At 49.3% G+C, this 19,285-nt stretch overlaps 1 protein-coding gene across 6 annotated transcripts in view; it reads right to left on the bottom strand.

The window, feature by feature from the left end:
• Positions 1 to 19,285, bottom strand: part of mst1 (macrophage stimulating 1) — a 124,534-nt gene that overhangs the window by 42,348 nt on the left and 62,901 nt on the right. For 5 of the 6 annotated variants that reach the window (XM_086001238.1, XM_086001236.1, XM_086001232.1 and 2 more), the window contains 5 exons: positions 16,617 to 16,735; positions 13,726 to 13,894; positions 10,243 to 10,373; positions 606 to 708; positions 207 to 343 (listed from right to left, as the gene is read on the bottom strand). In XM_086001238.1, coding sequence (XP_085857364.1) covers positions 207 to 343; positions 606 to 708; positions 10,243 to 10,373; positions 13,726 to 13,894; positions 16,617 to 16,735 — 659 coding nt within the window. The remainder of the gene's footprint in view (positions 1 to 206; positions 344 to 605; positions 709 to 10,242; positions 10,374 to 13,725; positions 13,895 to 16,616; positions 16,736 to 19,285) is intronic. The other variant, XM_086001234.1, reaches the window with a different exon arrangement.

Raw genomic sequence — 19,285 nt, 5'->3', positions numbered from 1 at the left:
CTCTCTCTCTGTCTGTCTGTCAGGCTGTCTCTCTCTCTCTCTCTCTATCTGGCTCTCTGTCTCTCTGTCTGGCTCTCTCTCTGTCTCTCTGTCTGGCTCTCTCTCTGTCTCTCTGTCTGTCTGTCAGGCTCTCTCTCTCTCTATCTGGCTCTGTCTGGCTCTCTGATTCTCATTCAGTCTGTGCGTGCCAACAGTTTGTCTCTTACTGCAGGTGCTGATTGCACAATAATCCCACTGCACTTTGGGATCAGTGGTGTAACACCAGGGTCCGTGACTGTCACCATCAGGGTTTCGACAATAGTTTCTCAGAAGGCCAGCTTCAGGGTGGGTCTGAGGAGTGACTCTGTGGGGAAAGGTTTAGAGGAAATTGTCATTGCATTGGCTTCAGTACATGGCACAAGCTAAACATTAATCCCAGTAATATACAGCAATCCTGAGATTTTCATTAAACCAGTAATATACACAGACCCTGAGATTAACACTAATCCCAGTAATACACAGACCCTGAGATTAATTCTAATCCCAGTATTAAAGAGACACCCATAACTATTCCCTAATCCAAATCGCTGGCCCTCAGGGCTTTTAACAATGTGAAGGTGACATACCGTGGGTTGTGAGGATCATTGGCGTCCCACCTCTGGCATGGGATTCCCTTCCTAGTTTTACTGACAACTCCTCTGTACGTTGTCCCATTTCCATTGTAACAGTCTGTGAAGTGACAAGGTGCAGTGTAAATTGGTTATTCCTGCTACTATTTAGGAACAATTAGATGCCGATATTATGAGGGTAGCTGCCGGCGAGGAGCCTGTACCATTACTAAAAAACGGAAGACTCGGTCAGTGTGCATACGGTCACTGCACGCATGGTCAGTGTTCGAGTCTCCCCCATTGCGAGCCACATTTCCTAATGTCGGCTCTTTATACTCTATGTTCCTTTAGAACGTTCCCAGTGATTTAGTAGGTAAATAAGCCATGCCTATGAGGAACATCCCCAGATGAATCACATGTTTCTGCCTGAGCAACAGCAGGGAATCTACACTTGGCTACAGTGCCCCTGCATGAAAGTAGGAGGAGAATCAGGCACCATTTCTACACCTTCCCACAGTTTCTCCATCTCCGTTGCATCTGTTCCGACGATGACACCTTCCATACCAGTGCTTCTTCCACTCCCCTCCCTTTTCAGCATTCCAAAGGGACCATTCCCTACACTCCTCTATCATCAACAACACCCCCCCCCTTCCCATGGCACCTTCCCGTGCAAGCGCAGGAGATGCAACACCTGCCCATTTACTTTCTCCCTTCCACCGTCCAGGGCCCCAAACACTCCTTCCAGTTGAAACAGCGATTTACTTGTACTTCTTTCAATTTAGTATACTGTATTCGCTGCTCACGATGCAGTCTCCTCTAAATTTGGGAGACCAAACGCAGATTGGGTGACCACTTTGCGGAACACCTCCAGTCAGTCCACAGGCGTGACCCCGAGCTTCCGGTCACCTATCATTTTAATTCTCCAGACCACTCCCACTCTGAGCTAGGCCTCCTACACACTCAACGTAAGCTCAAGGAGCAGCACCTCATCTTTCTATTAGGCACTTTACAGTCTTCAGGACTATTCAGATCATCCCGCGGCATCGGCAGCGGGTGGAGGCGGAGCAGCGCGGCAGAGCAACTACAAGAGGCCCCAGAGGCTCAGGTAGGCCTCAGTGCGGCATCGGCAGCGGGTGGAGGTGGAGCAGTGCGGCAGAGTGACTACAAGAGGCCCCAGAGGCTCAGGTAGGCCTCAGTGCGGCATCGGCAGCGGGTGGAGGCGGAGCAGCGCGACTACAAGAGGCCCCAGAGGCTCAGGTAGGCCTCAGTGCGGCATCGGCAGCAGGTGGAGGCGGAGCAGTGCGGCAGAGCGACTACAAGAGGCCCCAGAGGCTCAGGTAGGCCTCAGTGCGGCATCGGCAGCGGGTGGAGGCGGAGCAGCGCGGCAGAGCGACTACAAGAGGCCCCAGAGGCTCAGGTAGGCCTCACCAATCTCCAATCTCAGGCAAGGAGAGAGGTAAAAAGTATTCAAGGTGTGACATCACCACAAAACAGGTAGGTGATTGGTTGGAGTATTTCTCTCGTTTTAAAACTTTAAGTCTGTGGTTTATAGTTTTTAAGGTTGCTGTGGTGTACCAGGGGCAGTTTGTAAACCAGAGGGATTGATTTAATTTAAATCCAATTAATTAAAGGGGATACTAGCATCTAAAATCGGGCAGAGGGTGTCCATAACTAACAATAAATTTTTTTAATTAATTACATAGAATGGAGCAGGTGATGTGTTACTGTTGCGAGATGTGGGAGCCGGTGAACCCCATTGAGGCTCATGGTGATTATGTCTGTGACAAGTGTCTGCTGCTACAAGAACTCTAGCTCCGTGTTGGTGAGCTAGAGTCTGAGCTTCAGACACTGCGACACATCAGGGAGGGGGAGAAGTACCTGGACTCTGTGTATCAGGAGGTGGTCACACCTATGAAGTTAAGTAATTCAGATGTAGCCCATGGTTAGGGACAGGATGGTGTGACTACGAGTGAGGCAGGTACGGGGATCCAGGAAGTAGAGCTGGAGGAGCCGCAGCCTTTGCCCTTGACCAACAGGTTCGAGGTTCTTACTCCCTGTGGGGACGGGAGCAGGGACTGCAGGGAGGATGGGCAACCTGGCCACAGAACCGTGGAACGGGGGGCCATTCAAGAGGGGGGTGTAAATAGAAATGTTGTAGTGGTAGGGGATAGTATTATTAGGGGGATAGATAGAGTTCTCTGCAGCCGAGAGCGAGAGTCCCGAAGGCTGTGTTGCCTACCCGGTGCCAGGGTTAAGGACATCTCCTCTGGGCTGGAAAGAAACTTGCAGTGGGAGGGGGTGGATCCAGTTGTCGTGGTCCATGTTGGTACAAACGACGTAGATAGGACTAGGGAGCAGGTTCTGTTAAAGGAGTATGAGCAGCTAGGGGTCAAATTAAAAAACAGAACCTCAAGGGTAATAATCTCTGGATTATTACCTGAGCCACGAGCGAATTTGGCTAGGACAAATAAAATTAGAGAGTTAAATGCGTGGCTCAAAGACTGGTGTGGGAGAAATGGGTTTTGCTTCCTGGGACACGGGCACCAGTACTGGGGCAGGAGGGAGCTGTTCTGTTGGGACGGGCTTCACTGCCTGCCAGTGCTGGGACGAGAGTCCTGGCGGATCATATAACTAGGGCTGTAGAGAGGGCTTTAAACTAACTAGTGGGGGGGAGGTTCCTAGAGAGAAAATAATAAAAATGACAACAGAGAAGGTCATAGACTTAGGTAGCAGTGGGGAAATTAAAAACCAGAGCATGTCAGGAAGGGGCAGAAGGTATGGAGTCAAAGGTAAAGTAATAAAAAGGGCAAAAGCAGGAACTAAGTGTCACAAAACATATTTGAAAGTTCTCTATCTGAATGCACGTAGCATTCGTAACAAAATAGACGAGTTAATGGCACAAATAACTACATATGGGTATGATCTTGTGGCCATTACAGAAACATGGCTGCAGGGTGACAATGCCTGGGAATTAAACATACCAGGTTATTTAACGATCAGGAAGGACAGGCAGGAAGGAAGGGGAGGTGGGGTGGCTATGTTAATAAAGGAAGGAATCACTGTAATACAGAGAAATGATATTCGGTCAAAAGATCAGAATAATGAAACAGTTTGGGTGGAGGTAAGGAATAATAAGGGGAAAAAAACACTAGTGGGCGTAGTCTATAGGCCTCCGAACAGTTGCAACTCTGTTGGACGGAGTATCAATCAGGAAATAGTTGAGGCTTGTAATAAGGGAGCATCTCTAATTATGGGGGATTTTAACTATCATATTAATTGGACAAATCAAATTGGGCAGGGCTGCCTTGAGGATGAGTTCATTGAGTGTATTAGGGATGGGTTTCTTGAGCAGTATGTAACTGAACCGACCAGGGGGCAAGCAACCTTAGATCTGGTCCTGTGTAACGAGACAGGATTAATTAAAAATGTCCTAGTAAAGGATCCCCTTGGAATGAGTGACCATAACATGGTTGAATTCCATATTCAATTAGAGGGTGAGAAGGTTGGATCTCAAACAAGCGTGCTAAGCTTGAATAAAGGAGACTATGAAGGTATGAGAGTGGAATTGAGTGGAGTGGATTGGGAAAATAAATTAAAGGGTAAGACGATACATGATCAGTGGTGTACATTTAAGGAGTTATTTTACAACCACCAAAAAAAATATATTCCACTGAGAAGAAAAGGGTGTAAAAGAAAAGACAGCCATCCGTGGCTAAGTAAAGAAATTAAGGATAGTATTCAACTAAAAACAAGGGCATATAAGGTAGCCAAATCTAGTGGGAGGATAGAGGATTGGGAAAACTTTAAAAGACAGCAGAAAATAACAAAATGATTGATTAAGAAAGGGAAGCTAGATTATGAAAGTAAATTAGCAAAAAATATAAAAACAGATAGCAAGGGTTTTTATCTATATATATAAAAGGATACTTCTGTCTGTCATTCCGTCTGTCTTTCTGTCTGTCAGTCTGTCTTGATTTAACTCGAAAGTTATAGAGCATACCTACACGTGCGTTACGTCGAAAGAAAGCTGACGATTCCAGAACCATCCTAAGCGTATTTACGTTTCGGCCGGACAAAAATTGCACCCGCAGTATCCAAAAAACGTTAAACATTCCGCTCATTAGCATTTCATTATCCGCTCATTACCGACAGTGTGACCTCGAGGTCGACCAATCGTACGCTGGGTTCCTGGCGCGTGCGGGTGGGCCCTCCTACAGTCGAGTGACGGGACAATTGACCAATCCTACGCTTTGGTGACCTGACGGTCGACCAATCGGTGCGTGTGTGGGCGGGCCTTATCGTTCTGAACCGAGGTGAGTCGCCGCCATCTTGATTCTAAACTTTTCATTTCTTTTTCCCGCTTTCTGCGTGTTTCTTTTCAAATCTACATTTCCAGCAAAAAAAAAGTTGCTTTTAAAACACAAATTGTTTTAAAAAAAGTTAATTAATATGTAAATCTTTTCTCTAACCTCTATAATTCTCCTACCTTTCACCGTTTTTCCAGGCCCGGGGCCTAGGCTTCTCCAACTGCCAGCAGTGCAACTCTAGACCCAGGCTCCTGGCCGAGGCAGAGACAAACACTGGCAGAGGAGAGAGGGTGTGCTGCCTCAGCTCCATTCCCAGGGTCAGTAGGTGGGGAGGCTTCATAAGCAACTGGGGTAGGTCGCAAGCCCCGAATAATAATCTGAAGATCCTGTGTTTGCAGCTGAGGAAATTTCTTCTGCTGACAGCCCCAGATTAACAGCAGCCATCTTTGTCAAGGAGGGCAAAATGTTTCAGTGCGACGCCATTTTGATTCAGTGTGTAACAGAGTGCCTGCGCGGCCATCTTAGTGCAGGAACATAGAGTGGGTGGGGCTTCTGTGCTCCAAATCGGGTCCTGGTGACCGAGACAATCAACTGTGTGGGCGGGGCCTAATCTTTCCAACTGAAAAGCAAGCGGCGGCCATTGTTTGTGGTACAACACTGAGAGGTGAGGACCCCTTTTTTAATAAAAAGATTGGTGAGGTTGTAAAGTGTATGTTATAGAAAGATTTACCAAAAATGTTTTATAAGTACAGGAAACTTTGTGCTATCCGGAGGTGAGCTATCCGGCAATCTGGAGCCACCACAAAAATCAGCAGCCGTTTTTTATTCTTTGTTTGTTTATTTTCCTTTGTTTGAACAGTCAAGCTGTGCAAGGTCTGTAGCTATAGCAACAGCTTCAGCTGCAGAGCTTTAGGACCACACCCAAAGCTGTTGCTAAGCAACAGTGTTTGTTCTCAAATACGGAGATAAGAATCTCCGTATCTCTCAACATTAACTCTGGAGAGTAGGGCAGTTTTAAGGCAAGGCAACAGCTCGGTCCCGTGGGTGCCAGATAGAACAAAGTTTCCTGTACTTTAAGTATATCTCCCCCACCTCCCTTTCCACCCCCCACACCCCCCTCCTCCCCCACACCCCCCACCCTCCCTTCCCCCCCACACACACCCCCACCCCCCCTTCCCCCTCACACCCCACCCCCCCTTCCCCCCCCCACACCCCCTTCCCCCTCCACACCCCACCCCCCTCCCCCCCCACACCCCACCCCCCCTTCCCCCCCCACACCCCACACCCCCTTCCCCCCCACACCCCACCCCCTCCACACACCCCCCACCCCCCTTCCCCCCCATCCCTTACCCCCCCACACCCACCCTTCCCCCCTACAACCCCTCCCCCACACCCCCCACCCCCCACACACACCCTTCCCCCCCACCCCTTCCCCTCCCCCACTCCCCCCAACCCCCCCCACACACACCCTCCCCCCCACCCCTTCCCCTCCTCCCCCCTCCCCTCTCCCCCCTCCCCTCCCCATCCGCTCTCTCTCTTCCCCCCAGTCGCTCTCTCTCTTCCCCCCCAGTCACTGACTCTCTTCCCCCCCAGTCACTCTCTCTCTTCCCCCCCAGTCGCTCTCTCTTCCCCCCCAGTCGCTCTCTCTCTTCCCCCCCAGTCGCTATCTCTCTCTCTTCCTCCCCAGTCGCTATCTCTCTCTCTTCCCCCCCAGTCGCTCTCTCTCTTCCCCCCATCGCTCTCTCTCTTCCCCCCCAGTCGCTCTCTCTCTTCCCCCCCAGTCACTCTCTCTCTTCCCCCCCAGTCGCTCTCTCTCTTCCCCCCCAGTCGCTCCCTCTCTTCCCCCCCAGTCGCTCTCTCTCTTCCCCCCGTCGCTCTCTCTCTTCCCCCCCCGTCGCTCTCTCTCTTCCCCCAGTCACTCTCTCTCTTCCCCCCAGTCGCTCTCTCTCTCTTCCCCCAGTCGCTCTCTCTCTTCCCCCCAGTCGCTCTCTCTTCCCCCATCGCTCTCTCTCTTCCCCCCAGTCGCGCTCTCTCTTCCCCCCAGTCGCTCTCTCTCTTCCACCCCAGTCGCTCTCGCTCTCTCTTCCCCCCCAGTCGCTCTCTCTCTCTCTTCCCCCAGTCGCTCCCTCTCTTCCCCCCCAGTCGCTCTCTCTTCCCCCCAGTCGCTCTCTCTCTTCCCCCCCAGTCGCTCTCTCTCTTCCCCCCAGTCGCTCTCTCTTCCCCCCAGTCGCTCTCTCTCTTCCCCCCCAGTCGCTCTCTCTCTCTCTTCCCCCCAGTCGCTCTCTCTCTCTCTTCCCCCAGTCGCTCCCTCTCTTCCCCCCCAGTCGCTCTCTCTTCCCCCCAGTCGCTCTCTCTCTTCCCCCCCAGTCGCTCTCTCTCTTCCCCCCCAGTCGCTCTCTCTTCCCCCCAGTCGCTCTCTCTCTTCCCCCCCAGTCGCTCTCTCTCTCTTCCCCCCATCGCTCTCTCTCTTCCCCCATCGCTCTCTCTCTTCCCCCCAGTCGCGCTCTCTTCCCCCCAGTCGCTCTCTCTCTTCCACCCCAGTCGCTCTCGCTCTCTCTTCCCCCCCAGTTGCTCTCTCGCTCTCTTTCCCCCCAGTCGCTCTCTCTCTCTTTCCCCCCAGTCGCTCTCTCTCTCTCTTCCCCCCCAGTCGCTCTCTCTCTCTCTTCTCCCCCAGTCGCTCTCTCTCTTCCCTCCCCCCAGTCGCTCTCTCTCTTCCCCCCCCCCCCCCAGTCGCACTCTCTCTCTCTCTTCCAACAACAATATGCCCTCAAAAGACCCTCGGCACCGCCGGGCACTTCAGCTAGTAGTTATATAAAAAGAAAAAGGGTGGCTAAAGTAAATGTTGGTCCCTTAGAGGATGAGACCGGGAAATTAATGGTGGGAAATATGGAGATGGCAAAAACACTGAATGAATATTTTGTATCAGTCTTTACAGTAGAAGACACTAAGAATATCCCAACACTGGACAAACAGGGGGCTATAGGGGGGGGAGGAGCTAAGCACGATCAAAATCACTAAGGAAGTGGTACTCGGTAAAATAATGAGACTCAAGGCGGATAAATCACCTGGACCTGATGGCTTACATCCTAGGGTCTTGAGGGAAGTGGCGGTAGGGATTGTGGATGCATTGGTAATAATTTTCCAAAACTCCCTGGACTCAGCAAAGGTCCCGGCAGACTGGAAAACTGCTACTGTAACGCCCTTATTTAAAAAGGGCAGTAGACAGAAGGCTGGAAACTATAGACCGGTTAGCCTAACATCTGTGGTAGGTAAAATATTGGAGTCCATTATTAGGGAGACAGTAACAGGACATTTGGATAATCATAATTTAATAGGACAAAGTCAGCATGGTTTTATGAAGGGGAAGTCATGTTTGACAAATTTGCTGGAGTTCTTTGAGGAAGTAACATATAGGGTGGATAAAGGGGAACCAGTGGACGTAGTGTATTTAGACTTCCAAAAGGCATTTGACAAGGTGCCACACAAAAGATTATTGCTTAAGATAAAAAATCACGGGATTGGTGGTAATATTCTGGCATGGATAGAGGATTGGCTATCTAACAGAAGGCAGAGAGCTGGGATAAATGGTTCATTCTCAGACTGGCAATCAGTAACTAGTGGTGTTCCGCAGGGGTCAGTACTGGGTCCCCAACTATTTACAATCTATATTAACGATTTGGAGCAGGGGACCGAGTGTAACATATCAAAGTTTGCAGATGATACTAAGATGGGAGGGAAAGTAGTGAGTGAGGAGGACATAAAAAACCTGCAAGGGGACATAGACAGGCTAAGTAAGTGGGCAGAGATTTGGCAGATGGAATACAATACTGGAAAGTGTGAGGTTATGCACTTTGGCAGGAAAAATCGTAGAGCAAGTTATTATCTTAATGGCAAGAAACTGGAAAGTACTGAAGTACAAAGGGATCTGGGGGTCCTGGTGCACGAAACTCAAAAGGTTAGTATGCAGGTGCAGCAAGTGATTAAGAAGGCCAATGGAATGTTGGCTTTCATTGCTAGGGGGATAGAATATAAAAATAGGGAGATATTGCTTCAGTTGTACAAGGTATTGGTGAGACCGCACCTGGAATACTGCATACAGTTTTAGTGTCCATACTTAAGAAAAGACATACTTGCTCTCGAGTCAGTACAAAGAAGGTTCACTTGGTTAATCCCGGGGATGAGGGGGTGGACATATGAGGAGAGGTTGAGTAGATTGGGACTCTACTCATTGGAGTTCAGAAGAATGAGAGGCGATCTTATTGAGACATATAAGATTGTGAAGGGGTTGGATCGGGTGGATGCGGGGAGGATGTTCCCGACGATGGGTGAAACTAGAACTAGGGGGCATAGTCTTAGAATAAGGGGCTGCTCTTTCAAAACTGAGATGAGGAGGAACTACTTCACTCAGAGGGTGGTAGGTCCATGGAATATGCTGCCCCAAAAAGCTGTAGAAGCTACATCATTACATAAATTTAAAACAGAAATAGACAGTTTCCTAGAAGTAAAGGGAATTAAGGGTTATGGGGAGCGGGCAGGAATTTGGACATGAGTCTAGGTTCGGATCGGTCATGGCCCTGTGGGTAGCGGAGCGGGCCCAGGGGCCGTGTAGCCTGATCCTGCTCCTATTTCGTGTGTCTAATTCTGTTAGATTCAGGAGATGGTTCTGTGATAGTAGATTGGCGGTTAGGATCAGATCAGCCATGATCTTATTGAATGGCGGAGAAGGCTCGAGGGGCCGATTGGCCTACTCCTGCTCCTATTTCTTATGTTCTTATAACCTCTGCCCCCATTTTTTCAGACAGCTGCTGCTGCTCATGATTCTGCCATTCCCATTTACACCTCCTCTAGACCCCTCTTTTGTTTCAATACTTGTCCCATTACCATCTCCTTTTGCCTTGCACCATCATCCCTTTTGTCATTTTATCTCTCCTGCCTTCCGCCCTAGCACAGACCTTCCCTTTTGTTCTTTCCTACCCTCCCCCCTTTCCCTGCCTCTGTACTTACTTAAAATCTATTACATCTCTAACCTTTTCCAGTTCTGACGAAAGGTCATCGCCCTGAAACGTTAACTCTGTTTCTCTCGCCACAGATGCTGCCTGACCTGCTGAGTATCTCCAGCTTTTTCTGTTTCTATTTCAGATTTCCAGCATCCACAGTATTTTGCTTTTGTACCATTTCTGCACCTGATCACTATCCAGTGACCTCTGCTGGAAAGGGAGCAATGTGCAGACATCAGATGAGGTCAGAATTGCCCGTAAAGACTCAATGCCTGTCCAGGCTCTCTCACACACACACACACAATGATAGGTAAACGCTTCAGTGCTTTTAGCACACTCAGTTCATGTTACCTTCAGGTTCAATGTCATCTTCGCAGCGTTTGAGCTGCAGACAAAATGCAGTCCGGACTCTAGGATCTGATGTGAAACACCAAGGGGCTTCTGACCCATCAGGATTCCGGCAGTAATTCTTCTCCAGCCCCCTGAAACAACAGACGAGATACCGGGCTAGAACTTCCACACGTAGTCGATTAAAGGACCACGAATGGAGTGCACAACATAAATATACAACAAAGAATCAAGAAAGAATTTACATTTATATAGCCCCTTTCATGACCTCAGGACATTCCAAAGCGCTTAAGAGACTATTAAGTATTTTTTTTTAATTACTATTGTAATGAAAGAACTGTGGCAGTCAATTTGCACACAGCACGGTCCCACAAACAGTAATGAGATCATGACCAGATAATCTGCTTTTTAGAGATGTTGATTGAGGGGTAAATATTGGCCAGGACATCGGGGGAAACTCCCCTGTACTTCTTTGAAATAGTGCCGTGGGATCTTTCACGTCCACCCGAGAGGGCAGATGGGGCCTCAGTTTAACATCTCATCTGAAAGATGGCACCTCCGACAGTACAGCACTCCCTCAGTACTGCACTGGAGTGTCAGCCTGGATTATGTGCTCAAATCTCTGGAATGGGACTTGAACCCACCCTTCTGACTCAGAGGCACGAGGTATACCAATTGAGACATGCCTGAAACATAGAAGAGGAACAGTCAGTGTGAACAGTGCCACAGAGTGGCAGTGAATGGGCTTCACAATAAACACTGACACAGAGAAGCAGGTTTAGCAGTAAACATTGCTACAGAGAAATAGCTCATGGATTTAACAGCAAACAACACTACAGAGAGGGGGCTAATGGGTTTACCGGAGAGAGTGTTTCCTTACATTAAAACAGTGACTATTCCTCAAATGTACTTCATTGGTTGTGAAGTGCTTTAGGATGTCCTCGGGATGTAAAAGGCACTATATCAATGGCCTGGGACTCGCTTGAATGGCGATATTGCCGATGAACGCCATATGTTAGACCGTGACACTCCCCGATCCTCCAGTGCCGAATTTACTCCAACGTTTTCTGGAGAACTGATTAGGACACGCCTCAGTGAGCATTGCAGCGAATCAGCAATGGCACAGCCAATGGATTAGTCCCAGTAATTGAATTATGGTTAAAAGATTTAACAGCAGGGTTATTTGAGAACTTTGAGTACACGAGTGACCTCTGTTTTCGGGCAAAGAAAAATCTGGCAGCAAAAGGCTGCCTCTGTGTAGCTAACACTGCCACAGAGACAGCTAGCGGATACAGAGACAGCTAATGGGTACAGAGAGGGACTAACAGGTTTAATAGACAACACTGTTACACAGAGACAGCTAACAGGTACAGAGAGGGGTTAATAGGTACAGAGAGAGATGGAGGAACACACAGCAGGCTACCTGCTTCGGCCTGTATACGAGCAAAAAGCTGTCCCAGCAGCCTGGCAGGAACACTGCCCTGCATTACATGAATTGATTTTTTTTAAAGAAAGAAATAACTTGTATTAATATGGCTCGTTCCACAACCACAAGACATTCCAAAGTCCTTTGGGTTTCATAAATAGAGGTATAGTGTACAAGAGTAAAGAAGTAATTATATATTTGTGCAGAACATTAGTTAGGCCACAGTGGGGTCATTTTGGGTGCCCCATTATAGAAAGGATACTAAAGATCATGGCCCAGAAATTCGGGTCGGGGGCTTCCCGCAGGTGTAAGCCCCCGACCTGCACTTACCTTGCGCGCCGGCCGTTGAGCTGTGGGCCCCCGTGGGATTCCGATCCGGGGCCTGCTCCAGCTGCCGGCGCGCAGTGCTTGCATATCCCAGGGGCGCAGTTAGTTCGAAGCGTCCCCTGGGATCACGTGGGCCATGGGGAGCCAATCGGAGCAGAGAATACTCCATTCATAAGATTGACAGGAAGAGCTGTCAAAACTTAGAAATACTACGGCCCCAAAACAGCACTAAATCTTCAAATAATTTTTTTTTTAAATCACATTTTTTAAATAAACTATAAATTACATGAAATAACTATTTTAAACAATAATTTACATTTTTGAAAAAAATAATTTTATTTTCTAACGGGGCTAAAAATAAACTTAACTTGCTTTAAAGTATTTAAAAATAATAAACCTGTGGAAAAAATGTTTTAATTTTAATTAATTCACCACTTACCTTGTAAAAAGCAGGCCTTACGCCTGCTTTTTAAATGTGTAACTTCTGCAGACTTACCCTCCCGGGAAAACCTGCAAAAAAAAACGAAGTTCGATGCGCACGCGCAGCCTCTCCTGCGCACGTGTTCGAACTCTTAACCCCTTCGTTCAGGGGAACGGAAGTGCCGGTTTCCCGCGCATGCGCAGTGCATGCAGGAAACCGGCACTTCCATTGGGCCTATGGGTGAGTACCCCATGCGTACTCACCCGTGAAGATCCGAATTTCTGGGCCCATACTTAATTTGCTGAGTGTTGACATTCACATATTACTAACACCTTCCCCTTTGTTCTTTCCCCAACACCTCTGTTCCCTGGCTCTGTACTTGCTTAAAAACTTTTAGGGGCAAAAATTGGGTCGCAGTGCTAACTTGCAGTGCCTCGAAAAAGTTAGAGACCCCGCGCCCGAAATTTGATGGTAGCGCTCCAAGCAGGAGGCGGGGCACTATTGGAAGCACTCCCCCTCCCTCTTGGGGCGCTCCAGCCCAATATCGTGGCGCTACATGCCGCAGTGCCATGCGCACCAGCACATTGAACCACGGTACTGCAGGCCTCCCTCCCCTTATTAAAGGGGAGGGGCCTTGCACAGAGCGAACCGGGGCCCAGCTGGGCCACCAGGGATCGGGGTGCAGACAAAAGAGCCCGGCACTGCCCGATCACGGCCGGCAGAGGAGGCAGGTGCTAGAAGGTGGCCAGCAAAAAAAATGGCCGCCTGGCACCTCCCATTTAAATATCGCCGCCCCGTCCACACATACGCCCTCCCCGACCCTGTCGGACATAGCTTCCAGCAGTACATCAGGGGGCGCAACCGAAGTTTGCGGCCGGGGCACGAGTGGGATGCTGCGCACGGCGATGACGTCATCGCTGGAGGCGCAGGGCGCTATCAGCTACCGCTGCCACTAACCTCCCGTTGACTTTCGCGGGAGGCGTTAGCAGCGTCGCGCCCGGGCTCTAGTTGCTTTGCGTCCCATTAGCGCCCCCTTAGGGCGCTAATGGGAGGCGCAAAGCAACCAAATTCTGCCCCCTTAATCTCTAACAGCTTTCAGTTGTGATGAAAGATCAATGGCCTGAACCTTTAGCTCTCTTACTCTCTCCACAGAAGCTGCCTGACCTGTTGAGTATTTCCAGCATTTTCAGATTTCAGATTTCCAGCATCCGCAGTATTTTCCTTTAAGGAACATGACTGCTTTAAACCATGAGCGGCTATTTACTACAATTAACACGATTTATGATATTCCAAGCACTGCATTGTTCCGTACTTGCATTGATAGTTTTCTGGTGTGAATTCGTGCACATGCGGGGATTGCATGTCCCAGCGCTGACAGCGGGTTCCGGACGTGGTTTGGTTTACTGTCCCTCTGTATCCTACCCCACGATGTTTGAAACATTTTTTGGTGATCTCCACATCTTTCAGCTTGTGCCGCCCTCCTTTTTTATTTAAAAAAAGCACATACAAAACAAACAATTAAACATGAGCAAAGATTGTTCAGTTATTCCCAAACAAAGCCTGCTGGATGTTTATGTTTCCGATTTCCAGCACCTGCAGTATTTTGCTTCTTGTTTTATTGTTTAATTCACTGCCCCTTCTCTTCCTACATTACAACAGTGACTACACTTCAAAAGGTACCTCATTGGCTGTAAAGTGCTGTGGGACGTCCTGAGGTCGTGAAAGGCGCTATATAAATGCAAGTTCTTTCGTTTTGCCACCTCCCCGCACTTGAAGTTCTGCTGCTCTCTTTGATGTGATTTCCGCTTGTCTCTTTTACACAGTTCACATCCCTTGCTGTCTTTGTATTTGGTTGTGTACTTGTTAAGGCCGCACTTTCTGAGCACCTGTCTCCAACATCCACTCATTCCTCCTGCATTCTGGCTCAAATCTCACTCTTCCCATTTCGGATGGTGCCCATGATCACCGATATCTCTGTGATACTCATTGTTTCTCCACCCATTCTGGCATGCACTGCCGTGCACACGCTCTGCACCTCTCCCAAGATACGCAACTGGAAATGTCCCAGTAGACCGATTGACCCAGCCTGCTCCTGCCTCACAGAACTTAAATCCTCTTAACTCAACTCTAATCACCACCCCCCCCACGCCCCAGATCCAGTCCATACGCATCTACAGCTGTGACTTCTGACAACTTTCCAGTTTTCTGCCCTAACCGTCTCCTTTTCACTACAGAGGTACGGTCACGCTACACCTCCATCCCCCACCAGGATGTCCAGCTCCTATACACCTCCATCTCCCACCAGGATGGCCTGCGGGCCCTCTGCTTCTTCCTCAAACCAAGGCCCCAGAAGTCCTCATCCACCATCACCTTCCTCCATCTGGCCGAATTTGTTTTTACATTGAACTTTTACTTTAACTCCACTCAAATCCTCCAAATATAGTGATTGCTCTGGGAACCGGCATGCATCCAAGTTATGCCTGTCTTTTTGTAGGATATGTTGAATACTCTTTGTTCTAGTCCTACATAGGTCCCCTCCCTGACCTCTTTTTCCGTTACACTGATGACTGTCAGAGCTGCTTTCTGCTCTCATCCTGATCTAGAAAATTTAATTTACAATGCTTCAACTTTCCACCTCTCCCTTACCTTTACTTGGTCCATCAGTGACTCTTCCCTTCCTAGATTTCTCTATCTCTGGAGATGGGCATTCCACTGACCTCTATAATAAGCCCGCTGACTCCCAAATCTACCTGGATTATACTTCTTACCACCCCACTTCCTGTAAGGACTCCATTACCTTCTCCCAGATTCTCCATCGACGTCGCATCTGCTCTGATGATGCCACCTTCCACACCAGAGCTTCCGAAATGTCCCTTTTCCTCAACCAAGGTTTACCCTCCACCGTGGTTGACAGGACCCATGACTGAGTTTGTCCCATTTCCTGTGCTTCTGCCCTCAATCCTTCTCCCCCCTGTCAGAACTCTGATAGGACCTCCCTTGTCCTCACCTTCCACCCCACCAGTGCATATTATGCCATTTGTGCCACCTCCAACATGATCCCACCAACAAACGCATCTTCCTCTCTCCTCCCCTCTCTGCTTCCCTCCGTGACACCCTGGTTCACCCTTTCATCACCCCTACTTCCCCAGACAACTCTGGGTACAGGCACGGGAGCTGCGACACCTGCCCATTCACCACCTCCCACACCACTGTTCAGAGCCCAAAACACTGCTTTCAGGCGAGACAGTGATGTACTTGTACTTGCTCCAACCTAGTGTACTGTATCCACTGCTCACAGTGCTCGCTCCTCCACACTGGGGAGACCAAACACAGATTTGGTGATTGCTTTGCCAAACACTTCTGTTCTGCCCGCAAATGTGACCGAGTTCCCTGTCACTTTTTAATTCATCATCCCACTTCTACTCTGACCTCTGTGTCTTTGGCCTTCTCCATTGTTCCAATGAAGCTCAACGCAAGCTCGAGGAACAGCCCCTCATCTTTCTACTCAGCACTTTGCAGCTCTCTGGTCTTAATAATGACAGCTTCAGACCTTAACTATAGCTCCCACTTTCTCTCCAGCAGTGCTGGCAATATAGAATGGGTGTGTCAACATTTCTAGGGATTGGGGGTTAGAGAGCAGGTTGGTGCTTGGGTGGGGACTCCCGTTGGAACACTGTGCTGGTGGGGCGGTCTGCATTCTTGTTACAACCATCCAAATTGTTAAAAATGATGAAGGTTGCCCCAATGTGCCCATGGACAAGGGCATCAGCCAGTGTATCACTGAGCCACGCAGACCAGAAGGTGCAGATTCAATTTCTGTTCTCGGCTTAAGTTAGCTGGTCTCAAACGGGGCATCAAATAGAGCGCTGCAATTGGCCTCAGCATCCATGAGTTGAAAAGGGGAAGATCAGCCAGGAGTTCCCATCTAGTCCTATCCAGGAACTCCCGCTGGATCCCACGTGAGGACTGGATCGGGTTTGTCTGCGATGCCCTCCGTAGTTAAACAGCTGGCCCGAGACTCACTGTTTAAACTTATATATCAAGGGCAATTGAAGCAAGAGAAGGGATGCCATTTGTCTGTGCCCCCATACCCCAACGAGAATCAACACCTCCAGGGGAATGAGCTAAAATATTTGCCCAAGAAGAATTACAAAAGAAAGGTCTTATTCCTAGTATGAGTTTCCCTTTAGTAGCCTCACTTACTACATTTCTGTATGTTGCAGTATTCACGCTCCACAGCGGGGTCAATGGTGTAACACCAGGGCCGGAGAGAGCCATCGGGATTGCGACAGTAATTATCATCCAAGTTCTTCTCAGGGTACCTTGATTTATCAGAAGGGAGAGGAACCATAACAGGTATTAGAACTAGACTGGTACCAACTGTGTCCAATCTGCCCTGCAAAAAGATGCCTTATCTTAATCCTGATGCTAGAAACATGAGCTGAGGAGAAAGGGTGGCACAATGGGTTAGCATGCTGGCCTTGTACTTAGATTTGAATCCATCCCAGACTGATGGGGTGAAAGCCTATTCTGTAGGCCTTCCCTAGGGACTGCACCATGACATGGTGGGAAGGCAAGCATGCTCCTATGACCCCAAGAGCTATGCTGGCGGGAGTATAACTCCTGGTAGGGCCACCGAGACAGACAGGCTGAAAGGCAGGAGTCAGACTAAAGGAAGGGGTAGAGGGTTGTGAGTCAGGCTAACAACCTGTCCAGGTAAAAATGTCTTCCTTTACGGAAGAACCCAGAGAAAAGATGAGTCTGTTACAGACCTTCAAATAGAAAAATTCACTCTGGAGAACCGCGATCTGCTGGATGAAGGCAAGGTGATATTCCTGGCACTAGGCACAGGAGACTCTAACTAACTATTGTGTAGGGCCGATTCTCCAAGGTTATGCTGCTGGCGGGGAACACATTCTGTGACAATGTGGGCATGTTACCCACAAATTTCCATTTCTAATGGACGGGTAGCGTGCCAGTGGTTTCCCGATATCTGCAGCTGGCGGGCAAGGTTCCCCACTGGCACAGCTCCAAGGGTTACCCCCGTCTACTGGCTGTTAGCGTCTTACATGACAATCTCAACCCAGCTCTTAGTAACAGGAGGAGGCCATTCAGCCTCATGAGCCTGTTTTGCCATGCAATTAGATCGTGTATTTCAATTCCATTTACCCGCCTATGTTTCCATATCACTTGATATCCTTATCCAACAAAAATCTATTGATCTCAGTCTTAAAGTTTCAATTGACCCAAGCATCCACAGCCTGTTGAAGGAGGGAATGAGAGAACGGGCCCACAGCACAAAACAAAATGAGCGTTAATTGCCAAGACAGGCTACAGGATGGCTGGTGTTGGAAACCGAAGAATATCACACTGGTGCAGCTTGGTGTCCAATTCAGAAGTTACAGCTCAGGCACATTGTTGGGGTAAAGCAGAGAGATTCTGTTTTGTATCCAACCTTGCCATAGGTGACTCAAGAGTCCTTAATGAAGAAGTTGTGGCCGGGATGCTCTCCTCCAGTGGTGGTGTTTTGGTGGGGCAAAGCTTTAGCTCGTCCCTCCAACACCACCAGAACCCTGACCCTGTTTCCTGGGTTCGGGAATCATCTAATATACATTTTTAAAAATTTGTTCCGTGATGTGGGCGTCACTGGCAAGGCCAGCATTTATTGCCCATCCCTAATTGCCCTTGAGAAGTAGGTGGTGAGCTGCCTTCTTGAACCACTGCAGCTCGTGTGGTGAAGGTACTCCCACAGTGCTGTTAGGGAGTTCCAGGCTTTTGACCCAGCAACGATGAAGGAACAGGATGGTGTGTGACTTGGAGGTGACAGTGCTCCTGCTGCCCTTGTCCTGCTAGGTGGTAGAGGTCGTGGGTTTGGGAGGTGCTGTCGAAGAAGCCTTGGTGAGTTGCTGCAGTGCATCTTGTAGATGGTGAACACTGCAGCCAAGGTGCGCCAGTGGTGGAAGGAGTGAATGTTTAAGGTGGTGGATGGGGTGCCAATCAAGCGGGCAGCTTTGTCCTGGATGGTGTCGAGCTTCTTGAGTGTTGTTGGAGTTGCACTCATCCAGGCAAGTGAAGAGTATTCCATCACACTCCTAACTTGTGCCTTGTAGATGATAGAAAGGCTTTGGGGAGTCAGGAGGTGAGACACTCACCACAGAATACCCAGCCTCTGACCTGCTCTTGTAGCCACAGTATTTATGATACTGGTCCAGTTAAGTTCCTGGTCAATGGTGACCCCCCCCAGGATGTTGATGGTGGGAGATTCGGCGATAATGCCGTTGAATGTCAAGGGGCGGTGGCTAGACTCTCTCTTGTTGGACATGGCAAGCCCTTGGAGGGATCCCACCAATGCCCGGCCATGAAATCCCAGCACCACAAGTGCCAGTCGGGCAGCTTTAGGGGCAGAAGAGCTCCAATGATTGGCTGCCTTGTAGGCTTCGGGAGGAGTCAAGTCCTGCAAAGCAAGGTAAATGTGGGGCTGGAATGCAGGGAGAGGAAGCCGCCTCAAGGCTCTCTCCCTCCATGGGGGACCTTAGGGCCATTTCTGCTGCTTCCTGGGGCCTGACGTCATCTTTCCCATGACATCCCTGGGAAGTGGCAATAACATAGGTGGGCGGGAGGGACATCGACTGGGGGCTTAGGCCATGATCCGCCCACTGCTATTACAATCTGGATTGGGGATGGAGAGGCTAGCAAGAATCCCAGCGGGGGCAGGTCTGGTGGCGAGTCGGTGGTAGGCCTCACTGCCCACACTTTCCTTCATTCTTCGCTGTGTTTGCACCCGATTTCGGGCCGTATCCTGGAGGAGAATCCTTGGCCGCATCTCCAAAAAGGAAAATGTTCCATTTTTCATCATCTGCATCCTTCAACTC

Source organism: Somniosus microcephalus, chromosome 11 (assembly GCF_052327205.1).
Source record: "Somniosus microcephalus isolate GS21.2 chromosome 11, FLI_Smic_1.0, whole genome shotgun sequence".
Classification (NCBI taxonomy): Eukaryota; Metazoa; Chordata; class Chondrichthyes; order Squaliformes; family Somniosidae; genus Somniosus; species Somniosus microcephalus.
Note: the sequence above shows the minus strand (reverse complement) of the source record. Positions and strands in the feature narration are given on the sequence as shown.